The sequence below is a fragment of the Vulpes lagopus genome, chromosome 1, assembly GCF_018345385.1.
Source record: "Vulpes lagopus strain Blue_001 chromosome 1, ASM1834538v1, whole genome shotgun sequence".
NCBI lineage: Eukaryota > Metazoa > Chordata > Mammalia > Carnivora > Canidae > Vulpes > Vulpes lagopus.
Window position 1 is genome coordinate 161,834,754 of NC_054824.1, and position 18,891 is coordinate 161,853,644.

Here is an 18,891-nt window from a genome sequence, read left to right on the forward strand (position 1 = left end):
TGGACTCTGGAGCTGGACTGCCTGGATTCACATTCTGTGACTCTTGGCCACTTGCTGGTGGGCAAGTTATTTTAGGTGGCCAAGCCTCAGTTTCTGCATCTGTAAAATGGGGTAATAAGAGGAGATTTCACTAAAGATTGTTGTAAGGATTGCATAAGATAAAACATGTAGAACACTTAGAACAGGGCCTGCCTGGTACATAGCCTGCTCTCTCTGTAGGTGGTGTTAATGGGCCAGGTAATATTAGGAGTGTGGTATAGATTAGGGATGGGGGGAATCGAAGCCCGGTCACAGTAGGACAGGAGGCAGGAATGGGTAGTGTGTGAGAAGAAACAAAAAATTTAGTTTAGATCCTCAGGAGCCACAGGGTGAAATATTTCTGCTGGTTTCTCAGCCTCCTGTGGGCTCCTAGAATCTACTCAAAAGGCCAATTTCCATCAGCAAATATCCATGGTTTGTCTTTTGCATCTTTTCTGGATACAGGTCTCCTAGAGGGTCTGCTCCTGAGGATGGGTCTCCAGGGGACATTCTGCTTCCCCCTGGGGCTCCTACTTGGCTCTATGCTTTTGGTGGCATCAGCCCCAGCCACTCTCGAGCCTCAGGGCTGCAGTGACAAGGAGCAACAGGTCACGGTCAGTCACACCTACAAGATCGACGTGCCCAAGTCTGCTCTGGTCCAGGTGGAAACTGACCCTCAGCCCCTTAGTGATGATGGGGCCTCACTCCTGGTTCCCGGGGAGGCTGAGGAACAGAACATCATCTTTAGGCACAACATCCGCCTGCAGACACCACAGAAGGACTGTGAGCTGGCAGGCAGCGTCCAAGACCTCCTGGCCCGGGTGAAGAAGCTGGAGGAAGAGATGGCGGAGGTGAAGGAGCAGTGTAACGTCCAGCGCTGCTGCCAAGGAGCTGCTGGTGAGCTTGCCACCTGGTATTCATTCAACAATTATTAATATCTTTTAAGATTTTACTTATTTAGTCATGAGAGACACAGAGAGAGAGGCAGAGACATAGGCAGAGGGAGAAGAGGCCTCCTGTGGGGAGCCTGATGAGGGACTCAATCCTGGGACCCTGGGATCACCACCTGAGCCAAAGGCAGAAGCTCAACCGCTGAGCCACCCAGGTGCCCTCAACAGACAAGTGATGGGCCCCTTCTATGGGTCAGATGTTTCCCATGAGCCTGGGGTGCTCCCACCTCACTCTGGGTTTTCTCGGGGTGGGGGGGGGGTCTTGTCCTTGGCAGTAGCTGCAGGAAGTACCCGCAGGCCTCAGGAGACAGGGGCCGGGGACTCCCAAAGTGAGTCTGGACTCCTGGGTTTCCGCCTGTGGGTGCTGAGGGACCAGGGGATCCAGTCTCTCCTGGGAGGGAAGCAGCAGTGGGGAAGGGGGGGCGGGAGCTCGGTCCGAGTCTGGCTCAGGTGGGAAGGGGCAGCGCCCTGTCTTCGTCCGGTCCCGGGCCCTGCCCTCCTTCAGAGAACGCGTCCTGCCAGGACCCAGCGGGGGCGCGGGGGGCGCGGGGGGCGCGGGGGGCGGGGAGGCCCGCGCGGCGCCCGCACCCCAGCCCGCTCTCCGCTCTCCCCTGGCGGCAGGTGCGAGCCCCCCCTGCAGCGGCCACGGGAGCCTGTCGCCCGACACCTGCGGCTGCCGCTGCGACGAGGGCTGGGAGGGCGCGGCGTGCGAGCGGCCCGCCTGCCCCGGGGCCTGCAGCGGCCACGGCGTGTGCGTGCGCGGCGTGTGCAGGTGCCACGAGGACTTCACGTCCGAGGACTGCAGCGAGCGGCGCTGCCCCGGCGACTGCAGCGGCCACGGCTTCTGCGACACGGGCGAGTGCTACTGCGAGGAGGGCTTCGGCGGCCTGGACTGCGCGCAGGGTGCGAGCCCCGCCCCCCCAGCTCCTTTCCCGGCCCCCGCGCCCGCACCTTTAGCGGTGGACACGCGGGCTCCTGCGCGAGGACCCGGCCTCCACCCCCCACCCCCCCCAACCCCCGGCGTCGTGGGAAGCCCTGCAGGGCTCGGGAAGCACAGATGGCTGGGTCCGTGTGGGAGGCAGGGCGTCGGGGTGGGGCCCGAGGAGTTGCAGTAGCAACGAGTCCCAGATGATACTGACGCTGCAGGCTTGAGGACCAGTGGCCGTCTGCGATCTGATCCAGCTGTGCGTGCATCTGTGCGTGTGTCTGGGGATGTCTGAGTCGGTGCTAACAGCCAGCCCTGTAACTGCCCGCGGAGGGTTGGGGGGGGGGGGCCTGTCCAGAGCTGGGCCCTACACAGGCGCTGTGTGCCCTACACCTGCCACCGCAGGTGGGTGGATGAATGAAGGGGCAGGATTTGGCTGGCACAATACTATATAGTCGGTGACTCCACGTTGGTGATGCATCTTTGTCCCTGTTTCCCCACCCTCTTCACACCTCTTCCTGTTCCGCATCCAGTGGTGGCTCCCCAGGGCTTGCAGCTACTCAAGAGCACCGAGAATTCCCTGCTGGTGAGCTGGGAGCCCTCCAGTGAGGTGGACCACTACCTCCTCAGCTACTACCCTCTGGGGCAGGAGCTCTCTGGGAAGCAGATCCAGGTGCCCAAGGAGCAGCACAGCTATGAGATCCTTGGTTTGCAGCCTGGAACCAAGTACATAGTTACCCTGCGCAACGTTAAGAAAGAAGTTTCCAGCAGCCCACAGCATCTGCTTGCCACCACAGGTGAGGGAGTGAGGAAGTGGCAGGATGCCTGGGGTTTCCCAGGAAAGGCCCCATTTTAAATGTTTTCTTACATTGTCCCCACAAATACCCTTCTGCTCCTCCGGAGCATTGTCCTAATTTGGGGTTGAAAAACACAGCCACTGCAATCCTAGTTTCTGGAGAAAAAACTCAGTCCTTGCTCCCTTCTGTCAGCTCCTCCAAGTCAGTGATAGAGCCTACTGGATTGGGGCTCAAGGGGTATTTTCTACCCCCGAGATCAATAAGGCCTGATTGCCCTGCAGCCACACACACACAGGCCCTCTGAGCCTTTGAGGCCACTCAGCAGGTTTGAGTTGGGGTGGGTGAAGATTTGCCACCTGTATCTGACACATCTCTGCAGGAAAGAGAGTGAACAGCGTAATTGAAGATGGTTTAGTGAAGAGGCATGAATGGGTAGGATTTGGTGGGTACAATGCTCTAGGACTAGCATCAGTGGGGACCCGCCCCATTCTGAAGGGGCAGGGATGGAAATTGGGTCTCAGACCCAAAAACAGCTTTAGGAGAGGGCTGCCTGAGGAGGTACTTTTGGTACAGATGTAGGCATTCCACCATGACCTCACTGGGAGGGAGGGAAGGAGGTCAGTTGCCTGACTTTCTATCCTGCCCTCTGAGCTTCTGGTAACTCACTGGCTGTAACAAGAAGCCAGAGGGCAAGGGGATCTGACTAACACAATTCATAGAGGTCGTAATCTGGGACACACAGCAGGACAGGGGATGGATCTGGAGGGACAGAGTCCCTGGTGTACCACCAAATGTTACCAAAAGGTTTTGGAAAGACAAGCCTCACTGCTTACTGTTTAGAAATTCTTATTTTCTCATGAAAGTTCTTTTTTTTTTTTTTTTTAAGATTTTATTTATTTATTCACGAAAGACACAAAGAGAGAGGCAGAGACACAGGCAGAGGGAGAAGCAGGCTCCATGCAGGGACCCTGACATGAACTCGATTCAGGGACTCCAGGATCATGCCCTGAGCCAAGGGCAGGTGCCCAGCTGCTGAGCCACCCAGGCATCCCTCTCATGAGAAAGTTCTTAAAGCAGCTTAGATCTTCAAGAGCTTGGAGAAACCTAGTTATTTGATTGCTTTGGATCCATGCATTCACTCATTTTACTGCACATCTACTGTGTACCAGGCACTGTTCTAGATGCTAATAAAAATCAGTTGCCTCCACCCTTCACTAAACTCTTGGGGAGAGATCCAGGGAGACCCAGATGGATGGGCTTTTGGGCACATAGCTGTCTCTGCAGAAACATCAGGCTGCCTATCCTGTGTGGTGGTGGGGATGGGGATTACTCCATGTTGGAAAGGACCATGAGGGCCCCCTCATCCTGGCAGTACAATTTGTGATTGCCTCTCCCAATCCCCTCCAGCCATAGACTGCCCAGGATACCCCTCGAGTTAGGTGGGTTAGGTTTATTGACTGTTGGAGTGTAGGACAACACATCATGGGTGTCTCAGTAAGAGCGTTGTTAGAAAGGACTGGGGTAGAACTGGGGCTTGGGTTAGGTGATTTAGGGGAAGGTAGGCCGTAGGCTTTGCTTTGGCATGCACGTTATCAGGAAGGAGAGTCAACTCTATGACTGTAACTTAGTGAACCTTATCTAGAAAGAGCAGACTAGAGGGAGGCTAAAACCAGCATCAGTAAAGAAGGAGTAGTTACTCCTATTGGTCAAGAGAGAGGATATTTAGTTGTTTTTGTGGTTTGGACAGTGTTCATGTTTTTACCTGTATTCAGACACGATTACAGAATGGCCCTGTTTTGTCTTGAGCTATCGTGGCTACACAGGGGCTTGTCAGATGTTGATGTTCTGTGAAATCGTTTATGTTCAATGGGAGCACACCCAAACTGACCCAGGCCAGCTCTCCACCATGGGGGTGCTTTTCTCTTTCTCCCCTCTTTGTCTGTGACTGCCTCTCTCTTCAGACAGGCCAGTGCCCAACGCCTCCCAATGAAGAGCAGAGACATCTGTTCTGAAAGTCTTAGTAACCCCTCTGGGCTTCTGCTCTAGGGACTTGTAAAAGCTTGCAACTGAGAGCTTGTCTTTCTGTCTCATCTGATTCATGTTAAACCCATTCTACTTGTTCCTCGGGGGATCCTCAGTCCGAGAGATCCTTATCCCCATAATAATCTTGAATATTTTCATTAAGTCTCTGCTTTTTCATTTGTGAGCTGTCTAGGACAGGTCACCTCTTGACCTGTTCCCTCAAGGAATTCCCATCTTTGAAGGGAGGACCTGGAGGCTTGCAGATGGAAGCCAGTAGGTGTAGGGGCAGGGGGGGCGGATTCTTCAGAGAAAAGGCTCTGTTCTTTGTTCATAACAGAGTGAGTCAGAAACATTCTGAACTGAGGGGCCTTGGAACACAGAGTTTACCCCCTGCCTGAGGCATGGATTCTCTGTCCCATGTCCTTGACAAGTGGTCAGTCAGCCTAGGAAATACCTAGGGAACATCATCAAGGTGGTGAAGGTGGGCAGGTAACCAAGGAAGGGGCAAGGCTGGGAACCTAGGGTCTCATCTTCTCTGTTCCAAAATTCAGGTCAGATGACATCCACACGGGGATATGGCCATTGAATGCAGCGTGCTCTCAAAGATTCAGTCCCTCTTCTCCAGCTGCTACCGAAAACTGCTTCCCTTGGAGCCACATCATTTAGCCATTAATTGTGGGGGGCAAACATTTAGCCATTAATAATACTTGACTATGAATAAATGAGTAAAGTAACTCTCCTCTGCAGGCTGGACAGGCTGGGCAGCTGAGATCACCAGGTCTAAACTGTGGTCGGAGGTGCAGGAAAGATACTCAGAAGGACCAAGTTAAAATTCACCTATTTTATAGTTTTGCCTATGGTCAGTCCTCACAGGAGAGTTTGAGCAGCGAGGAAGGAGCTGTAATTTGGGAGACGAAGGAAGAGACTGGTTGTATTATTGGTATTATCTATTTATTCATGAGAGACACACAGAGAGAGACAGAGACCTAGGTAGAGGGAGAAGCAGACTCCCTGCTGTGAACTCGATGCTGGACTCGATCCTGGAACCCTGGGATCATACCCTAAAGCAAAGGCAGACGCTCAACCACTGAGCCACCCAGGCGTCCCTGTTACCAGTATCATACTCCAGAAAATTTCAGATGTGTTTCCCATACTTTACGTGGGAGAAGCTGCGCTTCTCATACTGGGGTTGAGTCTTTGAGGGCAGCATTCTGCAGCTAAAGGGTGTGTTTCATTCGGAGCAGCCTGACCCCTAAGCCTGGCAGTTTGGATGATTGGCTGGAGAGGTATGGTCCAGGGCGTGGCCCATGGCAGCTTGGACAGGGAGGGCAGTGTGGCATCCAATGGGATGGGATGGGATGGGAGAGAGGAGGCTTTCGCAGAAGATAGTCTGTCCTCTGTGGGTAATATGAGAGCCAACAGTTTTTTTTTTTGCTACTATGGTAGTTTTAAGACACCTGTCAAGGATGGTGTCCTGGGCTGAAGCATGTTCTCAGTGTGTCATGAGAGGGCGCTGACCGGTAGCCAGTGGCCTGTTACAGACCTGCTGGACCTCTGCCCTTCACTGCTTTCTTTTGTTCTCCCTGGCCCCTGCCCTAGATCTTGCTGTGCTTGGCACCGCATGGGTGACAGATGAGACTGAGAACTCTCTGGATGTGGAATGGGAAAACCCCCCGACTGAGGTAGACTACTACAAGCTGCAGTATGGCCCCCTGACAGGACAGGAGGTGGCCGAGGTCACTGTGCCCAAGAGCAGTGACCCCAAGAGCCGATATGACATCACTGGTAAGAGCCAACACTGGGGATGTGAGATGTTTGCTGTGGATGCTGAGGTGGGGACAGTGTACACAGGAAGTCCTGGGACCCTAAGGAATCACTTGAACTCTGACCCTGAAAGTCCTGGATAAGAGCCCATTCTGTAGGCCTTCACACTGTGCTCTAGCATCCCAGAGCTGACTCTGGAATCTCAGAGCACCCGGGCAATCGATTATAAGCCCAGTGTGCTCTTGGAAAACCCTGTCTGTGTCTCAGGGTGGATATGCTGGCACAGACATTCCTTTTGGAAGAAGTGTGTGTGTGTGTGTGTGTGTGTGTGTGTGTGTGTGTGTGTGTGAATGAGAGAGAGAGAGAGAGGCCGATTTATTTAGCATGCTGCATGGAAGGAGTCATGCTGGGAGGCCTGGGTGGGGAGGTTCTAGTTATCTGCTGAGAGCCAGAAATTGAATGGCTGTTTAGGAAGCAGGGCCGTTCAGGTTGGGATCACATTTTGTGACTCCTGAAGCTATAGAATTTAGCTTCCTTTAAGGGAAATGATACACAATCTTGAATACCCAAGTGAATACCCTTGGAAGTGGCCCATGCAGGGGAGGGGACCCTGAGGCTTATTGGTTCTATGGTGATGTCCTTCTCTGGGGCCTCATTCTGCGGTCCACTCTGTGAGTTCCATCTTGAAAGGGCATCTTGGATTCCCAGTGTTTGCAGAGTGGGGAGCAGTGTGTGTGCCTGCCACATGCTGCTCTTGGCTTGTCCTTTGCCGCAGGCTGGATATCTGCATCACAAAGGACAGTCCTTCAAACCACTGCCACAGAGAAATAACAAACAAAAACAAAAAAGGCAAAGCAAAGAAGAAAATAATGGAATACAGTTAGGCTAATTATTACAATGAGACAGAAGGAAACTTTTGGTGGGGGGAAAGGAAGGATCGTTGGCATAAAACCATTTGGGCTGTAAGTTAAATTGGGAAATCAGTGTTTGGTGGCCCAAGAAAGGAGCTCCCTTAACTTGACCTCATCCACTCTGGCCCCCCACTCCCGCCCCCATAAGCCCCTCCACGATGCCTGGTGTCCCACTGGTCCTGCCACTCTTTCTCCGCCTTAGATTAATCTTCAGGTGAGAGGCATAGCCCCTCCCCTCCCCTCACAAGGGAAATCCTGGGGGAGAGCAGGGTTGGGGGAGAGGGTCTGGAGCCTGCACTCACTGACCTTGGCTGTTTGTTTGCAGGTCTGCAGCCTGGGACAGAGTATAGGATCACCGTGGTGCCCATGAAAGGAGAACTGGAGGGCAAGCCGATTCTCCTGAATGGCAGGACAGGTAGGAGCTATTTTAGAGGCACCATGAACATTTCTCAAGTTTGCTTTCAGTTATTTTTCTTGGCTGACTCCTCTCTGGATAAAATCTCTGGGATTTGTGTGCAGCGAGATTCTCTCTGTGTGTCCTGACATCTATTTTGTGGGGCAGAGGAGGGGAAGTAAACTTTTCCTATTGAAAGTGTTTCTCACCATTGAAAATCTCCCCCAGGATCTTAGAGTCAAGAGGAAAGGCCATTTCTGATACTTTTCTGCTTATCTTATTAGCCTTTATCACTGGTTTATTTTTTTAAATAATAATTTAATAATCACTGGATTATTTTGATTCATTATCTTGGACCTAGGCACATAACTCCGTATTACCTGCGATGGGTGATTTATAATTTTTTTCTCATCATTCTTGTGTTTTTTCCTGATGATTGCACTCAGGCACTCTGCTGGAAAATGTCAAAAGATTTTTAAAGGCTCTCACATGGGAGCAGTGGTATATTTAACATCTGTGGATTGCAAAAACACATAATGACAAATGTTGTAAATCAGTAACATTTGACGATAGATTTGCAAGTTATGAATCAGAAAAGAATCCAAAATCCCTATAGTCATATATACAAGAGAGTCCATGTATAACTTTGAGTTTTGAGCCAGTGTTCAAGTCCGTATGGAATGGTGTATCTCCTGCAGTGACTGGGCTCCTGCCAGCCCCAGTTGGGAACTGGTGAGCTAGATGATAATGCCACTGGGGGAAGGCTAATCCTTGATGCTAGCCAAGAAGGGATCTTTGGATTTGGAGACTTCCTTAAAAAGCATTTTAGTTCTTTTCAATTTGGTCCTGGCAGGAGCTGGCCAGGGTGGTGAGATGGGTGCAAGAATTGAATTTGCTATTTCGGTTGCCTGACAGATCGCATATCTGTAGTGTGAAAGTTAGAGTCAGACAGTTGGGAAGGATAAGATACAACTTCATTTAGGAACGAGACGATACAGACTGTGCAGCCTGCCCAAGTGGTGGACTGGTGAAAACTTTCAGCGGGGTGGAAGATGGCGAGGCTTTCGGTGGCTTTCTTGTTAGCTGTGAATTAATTGAGAGCCTCCTAGGCGTCAGGCATTATACTAAGTACTTCACGTAAATTATCTCATTTAGCTCTCACTGTAACTATGTGGTAGGTCCTACTATTATTTCTAAGTCACATTAAAAAAAAAAAAAAACAACAACCAACAAACAAACCAGTGAGAAGTTAAACTCTGGATTGCCCAGGCAAGAAATGACAGAGCTGGGATATGCACCTAGGATATCCGCTTCAGTGGACCCAAAACTAAAGTGTCTCCCACTTTTACCTTTTTACCCATTGTTTCTGGTTAATTCTCATACTGTTTACCTCCTAAATAAAAATTTTCTGGGACTCCTCATTGCTTTAGGATAATGCAGAACTCCTGTTACCTTGGCCTCAGTGGAGCAGGCCATCCTGGGCTGTGGTTCACTTCACTACTACTTCCCAAAGGGAAGCCTTCCTGCTGCTGTCCTGTTCTTGGGGTTTCTTCTTTTTCCTTTCCTTTTTTTTTTTTATTTTTTTAAGTAGGCTCCATCCCCAAAATGGAGCCAAACATGGTACTTGAACTCATGACCCTGAGATCAAGACCTGAGCTGGGATCAAGAGTTGGATGCTCAACTGACTGGGCCACCCAGGCACCCCTGTTCTTCGGGTTTCTCAACACTGAAGATTTATCTCTCCATTATGGGTTTGTTCATGTTGTGACTCCAGCCTAGGAAAGCCTCCATGGTTATCTCTAGCTATCCATTAATTCAATCAGGAATTCAATTAATTCGAGCTATCAATTAATTCAACAAAAAGTAATTGCAGAGTACTGTCTGAGCACTAGAGACATGGTCCCTTTAGATTCTTCCAAAGATGAAAAGTCCTGGTCCTTGCCCTTTGGGGGCTCATAGCAGTAAGATCACTCATCCTTCCAGGCTCAGCTCCAACCTTAGCCTCTCTGCCGAGGCCTTGTGGGACCACATTAAATAGCAACCATTTTTGTCTTGGAATTTTTAGAGCATTTAATCACACATGGCCTTGAATTGCTAGTTAACCTTTCAAGTATGTTATCCCGACTAGAATGTGAGCACTCAAGAAGCGTTTTTATTGTCAATTATCATCTAAAAGCAGGATGGGATATTTTATTGGAAAGCAAATAAATTTGTGTCATGTGTCCTACAAACATAAAAAAAAGACACAATCACTTCTGAGGTCAGGAAACACTCTTAAACCTGGCTAGACTGTTCATTAATTTAAGGGGAGGGGGGGCTGGGGGAAAGAATCTCGCTTTTCTCCAAATATTTTGCATTGCCTGAGATGGAAAAAGACACTGAAACGTATTAGAATAGCATAACCACGTGCAGGGAGGAAATGACACAGTTCAGGTATTTTCCATTTAACAAGTCACTCAGTGGAACTAATCCATGAAAGGGAAGGGGTCAATTGAAAATCCTCACCCTGTTAAGACACTCAAAGTGCATTGAAGCATCTTCCAGAAAGGCAAAGCTTTAGAAGCAGGTCAACTTCAGAGGGGCCAGCACCAGCCAGACCAGTGTCTTCAGGGGGAATGTCCCTGGACTTGGCCGCTGAGCCCTCACAGCCACCTCACCTCCAATGACAAGAAGGGCAGACCACTAAATAAGAGGTGATGCTACCGCTTTGTCCTCAGTTTCTCCATCCGTCAAAGGAAAGGTTGGACTAAATGAGTTAAAAGTCCCCCCCCCTTTTTTTTACATTATTATAAGTCTTTTAATAACTCCTGTGATTCATGTTTTCTGTGGTGAGTCCAGAACAAAGGACTGCTTGTTTTGTTGTAATTTCACAAGCTCCTCTGAACAGCAGAACATACAGCCTAGCATATTCACGTATTAACAATTTTCTTAGAATTTTTCCTTTTGACAATGCTGTGAAATAGCAATTCGGCCTCTCTTAGGATCTTTTTCACCTTTTACTGCTTTCCACACACACTGCTGCATTTGTAATGGCCCAGCCCCTAAAACTTTCCTTCTTACACTCCTTCATGTTTCAAGATGAACTCCTGCCAACATTCAGTGCTCCTGCCTCACACACAGCCACCCACATACACCCAGTGGCTGAAAAATAATTATGATCTTCATCATTTGAATATCCCCTATATTCTAGGTACTGTGGGACTTCATAAATATTATCTTTGGTCCTTATAACAGCATTATAAGCATTATTATTCCCATCTTACAGGTGAGAAAATGGAAGCCCACAAAGTTTAGGAGAGTCAGGGTGAACTAGTGGATGGCTTTTGAATGTGGGTTTGCTTGAGGTCAAATCACAACCTTTCCAGAAGCAAAGCTGGAGGAGAACAGGTAGAGAGAGGTTGATCTCTAAGTGCATTATCTATAAATAATGCCTTTGGAATAGTTTTATTACCACACTGAAAGCAGTAGGGGAGGCCTAAAGCAGTGAGATGATGGGACACATGGCTACCGGAGTCCGAAGAAGGCCTTATCTACCAGGAACTCACTTTCAAACTAGGGGCATAAGGCCCTATCCCCCCATCTTTGCCCCCAAGCCCATATCCTGGTAGATTTTAGATCCTGGCTGTGCCATTTTCCATTAAACCAACTGGGTGGTTCAGAAGTAGCCACTATGAATGGAGAAAGCTATTCCCAATGCCTGTTGCCATGGGCTGTAGCAGGGACATGTGAGGCTGGTGTTCTAGCTCAGACTTTGGACCTCGGACAGCCATGCCCTACCCAGCCTAGTGGTGAATCTCATCATAAAGAATACTTTCCTGATGTGCCCAGAGCTCTTAATTAGCTTCTTCCGCACACTCATTTTGGCAAATCAGATCTTTGGAGGTAGGGATGCCCTTTGGTCTTACACATGCAACTCAAAAGTCTACCTCCCAAGTCTTGTCTTAAATCTCTCTTACCTTGAATGGCCCAAAGAAAGGTCCTACCAGGGCTTTTGGTGTCTGGCAGGTGGGAAAGAAGTTGGGGCCTCGGAAGGAGAGCCTGTCTCCTCTCTGTGGCTCCCATTGTGACTCATCTATGATTCAGTCAGCGTCTGCAGCTCCTGGAAGGCTTTGTTCCATGGAAAAACTGTTTATGATCTCCACATCCCTTCTTGGCAGACAGGGAGGCTTTGGTCTTGCTAAGCTGGCTTCTTCCAGCCATGTGGCCCATCACTGGAGTCCCATCACTGAGGCTGTCCTCCTGCTTCTGTGACTTGGCATCTGGTTCCCATCCTTAGATTTATCATAGAAAGGAGCAGCTCCCTGAAGACCCTCCTTCTGGCTCAGGGTGTTGCTGTTAGGGATTGAGAGAAAGGGCAGAGTCCTGAGTATCAAGCTGGCCAGGCCTCTGACTGGCTTTATGACCTTGGAAAAGTCACATCTCCTCTCTGGGCTAGGTCTCCAGAACCCTGGCATGGGAGGATCCTATTTTTCCTTCCTACCTTCTTATTCTTCATAGCCGAGATGCCTTCCCTAGCTTTTCTCCATTCCTCGAGTGCTCTGAGGCTGTTGAGGGAACAAGATGCATCAAGGCTGGTTACACTCATATGGGCATGGTGGATCTTGAGAGGGCTCCACACACAGACGTTCCTGACCCCACAAGGCATAGGCCTGTACTGTGGGTCCTGCAGCTATGGTGCCAAGCACTGATCTGGGCCAGGCAGGGGTGGTGGGGGGCACTGCTGGGACCATGGGTTGTATAGATTTGGGTCACTTTGGAGATGATGAGGACCAAGGACTTTGGGAGGCAGGACTGTAGGGTGTTCCTGACCTCTTTTCCCCCCATTGTCACTTCCCATTCTAAATGTCCCCATTCCCAAGACCACCCTGGTTTCCCAGATTGACATGTTACCTTTGGACCTTCGGAGGCTCTCTTCATTCCCTCCTGTCATGTGCAAAACCATGCTTTGCGCAGAAAGGGGAATTGGGTGGGGAGTGAGTTCTCTCTCTTGTGTACACTGTCCCCTGAGCCTGCTGGAGCCTCCAGAGGCCCGGGACATGGTCACTGCCTGCTCTACTATGAGGTATGCCTGCCCCATCTCCCAAAAGCAATGATGTAAGACTGTTTCCTTGTTCCAGTTGTCACTTCGAGCTCCAATCCCCTGCTGCTGCTAGACTCAGATTGCAGGTACCTTTCAGGTCACTCTTGATTTTTATTTATTTATTGTTCTTATTTCCATAAGAAAAGGCTGGTGATAGTGCTGCTCAGGACAAACAAAGTGGAGATGCAGTCTTTGACGGATAGGAATGGTTCACATCTTGGCTCTAGCACTTAGAGTGCCCATGTGCAAATTCTTGGCCCTACCTCACCCCCCCTTCTACTGCAAACTCTGCCCTCCCTCAGATCTCTCCATCTCTGTAAATGGTCACCCCATTCTGCAGATTGCTCAGGACCTCAACCAACATGGATAGATGGAAGGATGGATTTGTATCCCACATCAATTCTATCAGCAGATTCTGATAAGTTTACATTTGGAATTTCCCCAATTTCAGTCTTTCTCATGACTTCCATCTCTGCCACACTGGTTCACATCCCTGTCTTCTCATGCCATTGAGGTGGCTTCCCAGGGGACTTCTTCTCTCGACTTACTACCTTGCCTGTATTCTCTCTGGCAGCCAGAGGGATCCTTTGATAAAGCAGATCAGATCATGCCATTCTTCTGTGCCAACTGCCCAGAAGCTTCTTACTTCATTCAGTGTAAAAGCCACAGTTGGAGGCTGTCCACAGTCCACTGTTCTGTTAACCTCCCTGGCCTCACCCCTAGCCGCTCAAGCCCCCTCGCTGACTGTCCAGACACTTTGGCCTCTTGCTGCTCCCTGAATATGTGGAGCAGAGCCTTTGCACTTGCTGCTCCTTCTGCCTAGAATGAGATTTCTGGACTGTATATGGCCCACTACCTCATTTCATTTCAGTCTCTGTCTGAATGTTGCCTTCTCAGAAAGACAGCTCTTAGACATCACCTCCCTGTCTAAGCTCATAGATATCTTTTGTTCAGCATTTTCTAATCCTCTCTCTTGCCTGATTGGGCTTGCTAGTGCCATCACCACTTGTTTATCATCTTCTCCTTCAGGAAAATATAAGTTCCATAGTAGTGTCTTTATTCTGTTCATTGCTTCTGCAGTTGACCCTTAAGCAACATGGATTAGAACTGCACTGGTCCACTCATATGCAGATTGTTTTCTTTCCTTTATTTAAAAAATTTATTTATTTATTTATTCATGAGAGACACAGAGATGGAGAGACATAGCAGAGAAAGAAGCAGGCTCCCTGCAGGGAGCCTGATGTAGAACTCAATCCCAGGACTCCGGGATCATGACCTGAGCCAAATGTAGACATTCAGCCACTGAGCCATCCAGGTGCCCTATAGATTGTTTCCAATAAATATATTGGAAAAATATTTTGAGATTCGTGATGATTGGGAAAAACTCACAAACCACATAGCCTATAAATCCTGGACAAAAACTAAGAAAAAAGAGGCATTATTGTGAGAATACAGTATATGATGCATATAACATGCATGATATCTGTCACTCAAATGTGTGAGACTACTGGTGAGGCTTCTGGTCAACAGTAGTTTATGAGTCCAAGTTTTTAGCAAGCCAGAAGTTACACGTGGCTTTTCAACTGAGCAGAAGAGTCAAGGAGCCTAATTTCTGCAGTGTTCAGGGGTCAACTATATTAGTATCTTAGGGCTGCTGTAGCAAAGAACCAAAAACTGGGTGGTTTAAAAGAGTAAAATGTATTGTCTCCCAGTTGTGGAGGCTGGAAGTCTGAAATCAAGGTGTCTGCAGGGCTGTGCTCTCTTTGACAATTTTAGGGAGAAATCATTCTTCACCTCCTCTAGCTTCTATTGTTTGTTGGCCATCCTTGATGATCTTTGTTCTATAGATGTAGCATTCCAGCCACATGGCTCGCTACTCCTTATGTGTCTTCCTATCATCGTCTGTGCGTGTGTGTGTGTGTGTGTGTGTGTGTCTGGCTCTGTGTCCAGATTCCCCCTTCCATCAGCACACCAAGCATATTGAATTAGGCTCACTCTAATCACCTCATTTTAACCTGATCATCTCTAGAAAGACCTTATTTCCAAATAAGGTCACGATCTGAGATACTGAGGGTTAGCATTTTGACGTATCTTTTTTGGGGGGTGGGTAAGCACACTTTAATTGATAACTGAGTTAAACTGAGTTCCTATCTCCAACTAGGCACTCAGGGAATGTTTGTAGGATGTGTAAATGACTATCATTTACTAGCTGAGTGACTTTGGCTGAGTTATCTAACCTCTCTGAACCAGATATATAATTAGTGCTCTAAAAATGATAACTATTATTAATTTTCTAAAATTGTTCACAGGGAATCTGATAAATGCCTTGAATTATTACTATGAGGTTTGATAAAATAATGTGTAAAAAGCACCTTCCAGTTAGTATACGCTCAGCCAACGACAGTTGATTTATTAAATAAAATATGCACCATCTCTGGTGATGGAACATATTTCATTTCCTTGCATACAAGTAAGACACTGCCATTGTGCTCAAGAAAGGTAATTCTAGTTGATGTGAAAAAATGCAGCTATGTAAAGTTCTAACTTCTCTGCTGGAGAATTGATGGCCAGGAGAACTAGAGCAGGATGGGAAGGAAGCAAAACTGCTTGAATTTCTGAGAGTAAGAAGCTGTTTTGTATGTCTTTACACCAAAAGATATAGATCTGCATGTAGGGAGGGTTCTCGGGGCATGTGTCAGCTTTGTTCTGTGAGGCACCTTTGTAAGTGTCCTTGATGGCTGCTGCACTCAGATGGCTTACTTATTAGGTTTGTAAATGATAAACTAGAAAGGAAAATCAGCATGTTAAGTGAATGACTAAATTATGAATGAAGTCCATAAGATAAAATATAACAAGAGTAAACACTGGATTCAGGAAATATATTTTATATGCAGAAGTGGGAAAGATGTGGTTTAGTGTGGGGTTTCTCAACCTTTTGATGTACAGGAGAATCATCTATGGAGTTTTACGTATTTGTTTTTTCAGCAGAGATACTAGCACATATCTGAGACCTTCTGAATTGGACTCTCTGGGGGTGGTACTTAGTAGGTGCCCAGTGTTGACAAATGTTGAGAACCCCTGGGTTAGTAGGGACATGTGTGAAAAAGCATAGGGATTTTCTGAGGCTGTGGGCTGAGGATATGTTACTGAGGAGCATTGTGTCTAGGACATGGAGGGCATGTTGTTCTGGGTTGGTCCTTCTAGAACATCAGCCTTGCATAGGCAGAGATTTCTGAATGTTTTGTTCATTGGTGACTCCTGAGTGCCATTATATTCCCTGGCATGCAATGGATGCTCAGTAAATTGTTGAATGAATAGACTGAGATTTTTCTCTGATCAGGGAAAAAAGGAGCAAGTTTAGATGTGCCATGTCTAGAAACTATAATTTGGAAGTATAATATGATATGATGTGGTGTGGCATAGTACGGTATAACAATATAAAAGCTCCTAACTTAAAAAAAAAAAAAAGCTCATAACTTACAAGTGTACACACTGGGAGGTGAAGGTGTTTTGATTGGAGGAGAATTGGGAAGGAGAGTGGTAACTATTCTTGAGCACCTGATGGAGGGTCTCCCAGAAGAGCATTAGGTGTATTCCATCTGCCTCTCGAAAGAGTTCCACTTCAAGTGGTTACATTTGAGGGGGTCTTGTCTATTGTGCCCAGTGGTCTCAAAGTGGAAGGGACTGTTTTATCCCTCAGAGAGCCCTTTCTCAGCCAAGGGTTCAACCAGAGGCCAATTGTCTACCTGTCACTGAGGGCAGAGAGACCCTATTGCGTTGTGTGGATCTTGGAGCTAGGTCACTCAAGTGAATTAGATCTTGAAGATGCTGTGATCTTGACCAAACAACTGTCTTTCTCTAATTTTTCTTTCTCACATTTTTATGAAGAAATTGATAGTCCAACCAATGTGGTCACTGATCGTGTGACAGAAGACACAGCGGTGGTCTCCTGGGCCCCAGTCCAGGCCACCATAGATAAGTACGTGGTGCGCTATACCTCCGCTGATGGGGATACCAGGGACATGGCGGTACCCAAGGAGCAGAGCAGCACTGTCCTGACGGACTTGAAGCCGGGAGAGGCATACAGGGTCTACGTGTGGGCTGAGAGGGGCAACCAGGAGAGCAAGAAGGCCAACACTGACGCCCTCACAGGTAAGAGGAATGGGAGCCTCAATGGGTTTTCTCATGGCAGGGAGACAGTTGGTTTGTGAGTCAGAGCCTGATGCCCACCTAGCATCAGCTCTTTTGCTTGCAGGCATGGGGAAGGGGGTTGCAAAAGCAATTTAAAATTTCACAGTTACGATTTTTCCCTTTTTAACTTCAAACAAAAGAAACCAGCCTTTTTATTTTACACAGAAGGTCATACTTATTTGGGTTAGAATTCCATTCCATTCCATTCTCCTCTTCTCTTAGAGAAGAGTAACACTTCCTAATTTTCATTTTTTGGACGTTAAAACTCAAAGCATTTGGCTGACAGTGAATTTAAATGCTTATCTCCCTTTGCAGAGGCTGTACAGGCTCTTTGCTTACAATCTGGAGCTCTCTTTCAGACCATGGAAATGGTTTGCATCCTGAGTCAACAGTCACCAAATGTCCCGATTCTGCCTTGAAGCTTTCAGAAACCATAAGGGTCCGTCCCCATACTTCACCAGCTGTTCCACTCAGCATGTGTTTGCCACCGTCCTGAGATGGCAGGGGGCATGTCCCAAGCATCCTTTCTGCTTACACTCTCCTTTGCTCCTGTCCCTGAATTCAGAGCCATCTAATCTCAGAGCCCACTTGAGGTTCCAGACACTCAACAGGAAATCATAGAAAAGGATTCACTTATTGACTGGGGTCTGTCTGGACAGTCAGTTAGCATGTAGACACTCACAGAAGCCAATAATTAGTTAGGAATGTGGTTTCAGAAGCTTGAACATCCATGTTTTAAGCCCAGTTCTACCGTTTACTAGCTGAGTGGCTTTGGGCATGTCACTTCACCTCTGTTCCTCAGATTTTTTTTTTTTAAGATTTTATCTATTTATTCATGAGAGACAGAGAGAGAGAGAGAGAGAGGCAGAGACACAGGCAGAGGGAGAAGCAGGCTCCATGCAGGGAGCCTGATGTGGGACTTGATCCTGGGGTTCCAGGATCATGCTCTGGGCTGAAGGCAGGCGCTAAACCGCTGAGCCACCTGGGCTGCCCATGTTCTTCAGATTTTTATCTGTAACTTAGGGCATGTGAGTATTTACCTCATTGGGTTATTGTAAGGGTTGCCTGAGTTAATTCATGGAAGTGCCCAACATGTAGCAAAGTGCTATGTGAGTGATAGTAGTGATTATTTCTTATGGTGTGTCTCAGTCTGCTCAGGCTTCTTTTTTTTTTTTTAATTTTTATTTATTTATGATAGTCACAGAGAGAGAGAGAGAGAGGCAGAGACACAGGCAGAGGGAGAAGCAGGCTCCATGCACTGGGAGCCTGATGTGGGATTCGATCCCGGGTCTCCAGGATCGCGCCCTGGGCCAAAGGCAGGCGCTAAACCGCTGCACCACCCAGGGATCCCTGCTCAGGCTTCTATAATAGAATACCATAGACTGAGGGACTTAAACAAAAGAAACTTATTTCTCACAATTCTAGAGGCTGGAAAGCCCTATGACCTGGGTGCTGGCTGTTTGGGTTCCTGGTGAGAGCCTGCTTCAGGCTTATAGGTGGCTACCTTCTTCCTACACCCTTACATGGTAGAGAGAGGACACTTGGGTCTCTTCTTACTAGGCACTGATGCCATCATGGTGGACCTACCCTCATGCCCTCTTCTAAGTCAACTTATCTCCCAAAGGTATCACCTCCAGAGACCATCAAATTGGGAGTTAGGGCTTCAACATAGGAGTTTGAGGAAGATACAAACACTCAGTCCATAGTGAATGTTAATCAGCATTCAGCCCTTGACATATTTCACGGCATGGAACCTCCTGGGTCCAAGTGGGGCTTATCTCCTGCAGAGGAATGAGAAGCTGCCATTAAGGATAGCGAGATCTAGATTTGTTTAAAGGC

The 18,891-nt window shown here is 48.0% G+C and overlaps 1 protein-coding gene across 1 annotated transcript in view; it reads left to right on the forward strand.

Moving 5' to 3' along the window:
• Positions 1-509: 509 nt before the first annotated feature.
• Positions 510-18,891, forward strand: part of TNN (tenascin N) — a 55,055-nt gene continuing 36,673 nt past the window's right edge. Inside the window, exons 1-6 of the mRNA XM_041761393.1 lie at positions 510-915; positions 1,590-1,871; positions 2,427-2,690; positions 6,312-6,497; positions 7,713-7,802; positions 16,750-17,013. Coding sequence (XP_041617327.1) covers positions 510-915; positions 1,590-1,871; positions 2,427-2,690; positions 6,312-6,497; positions 7,713-7,802; positions 16,750-17,013 — 1,492 coding nt within the window. The remainder of the gene's footprint in view (positions 916-1,589; positions 1,872-2,426; positions 2,691-6,311; positions 6,498-7,712; positions 7,803-16,749; positions 17,014-18,891) is intronic.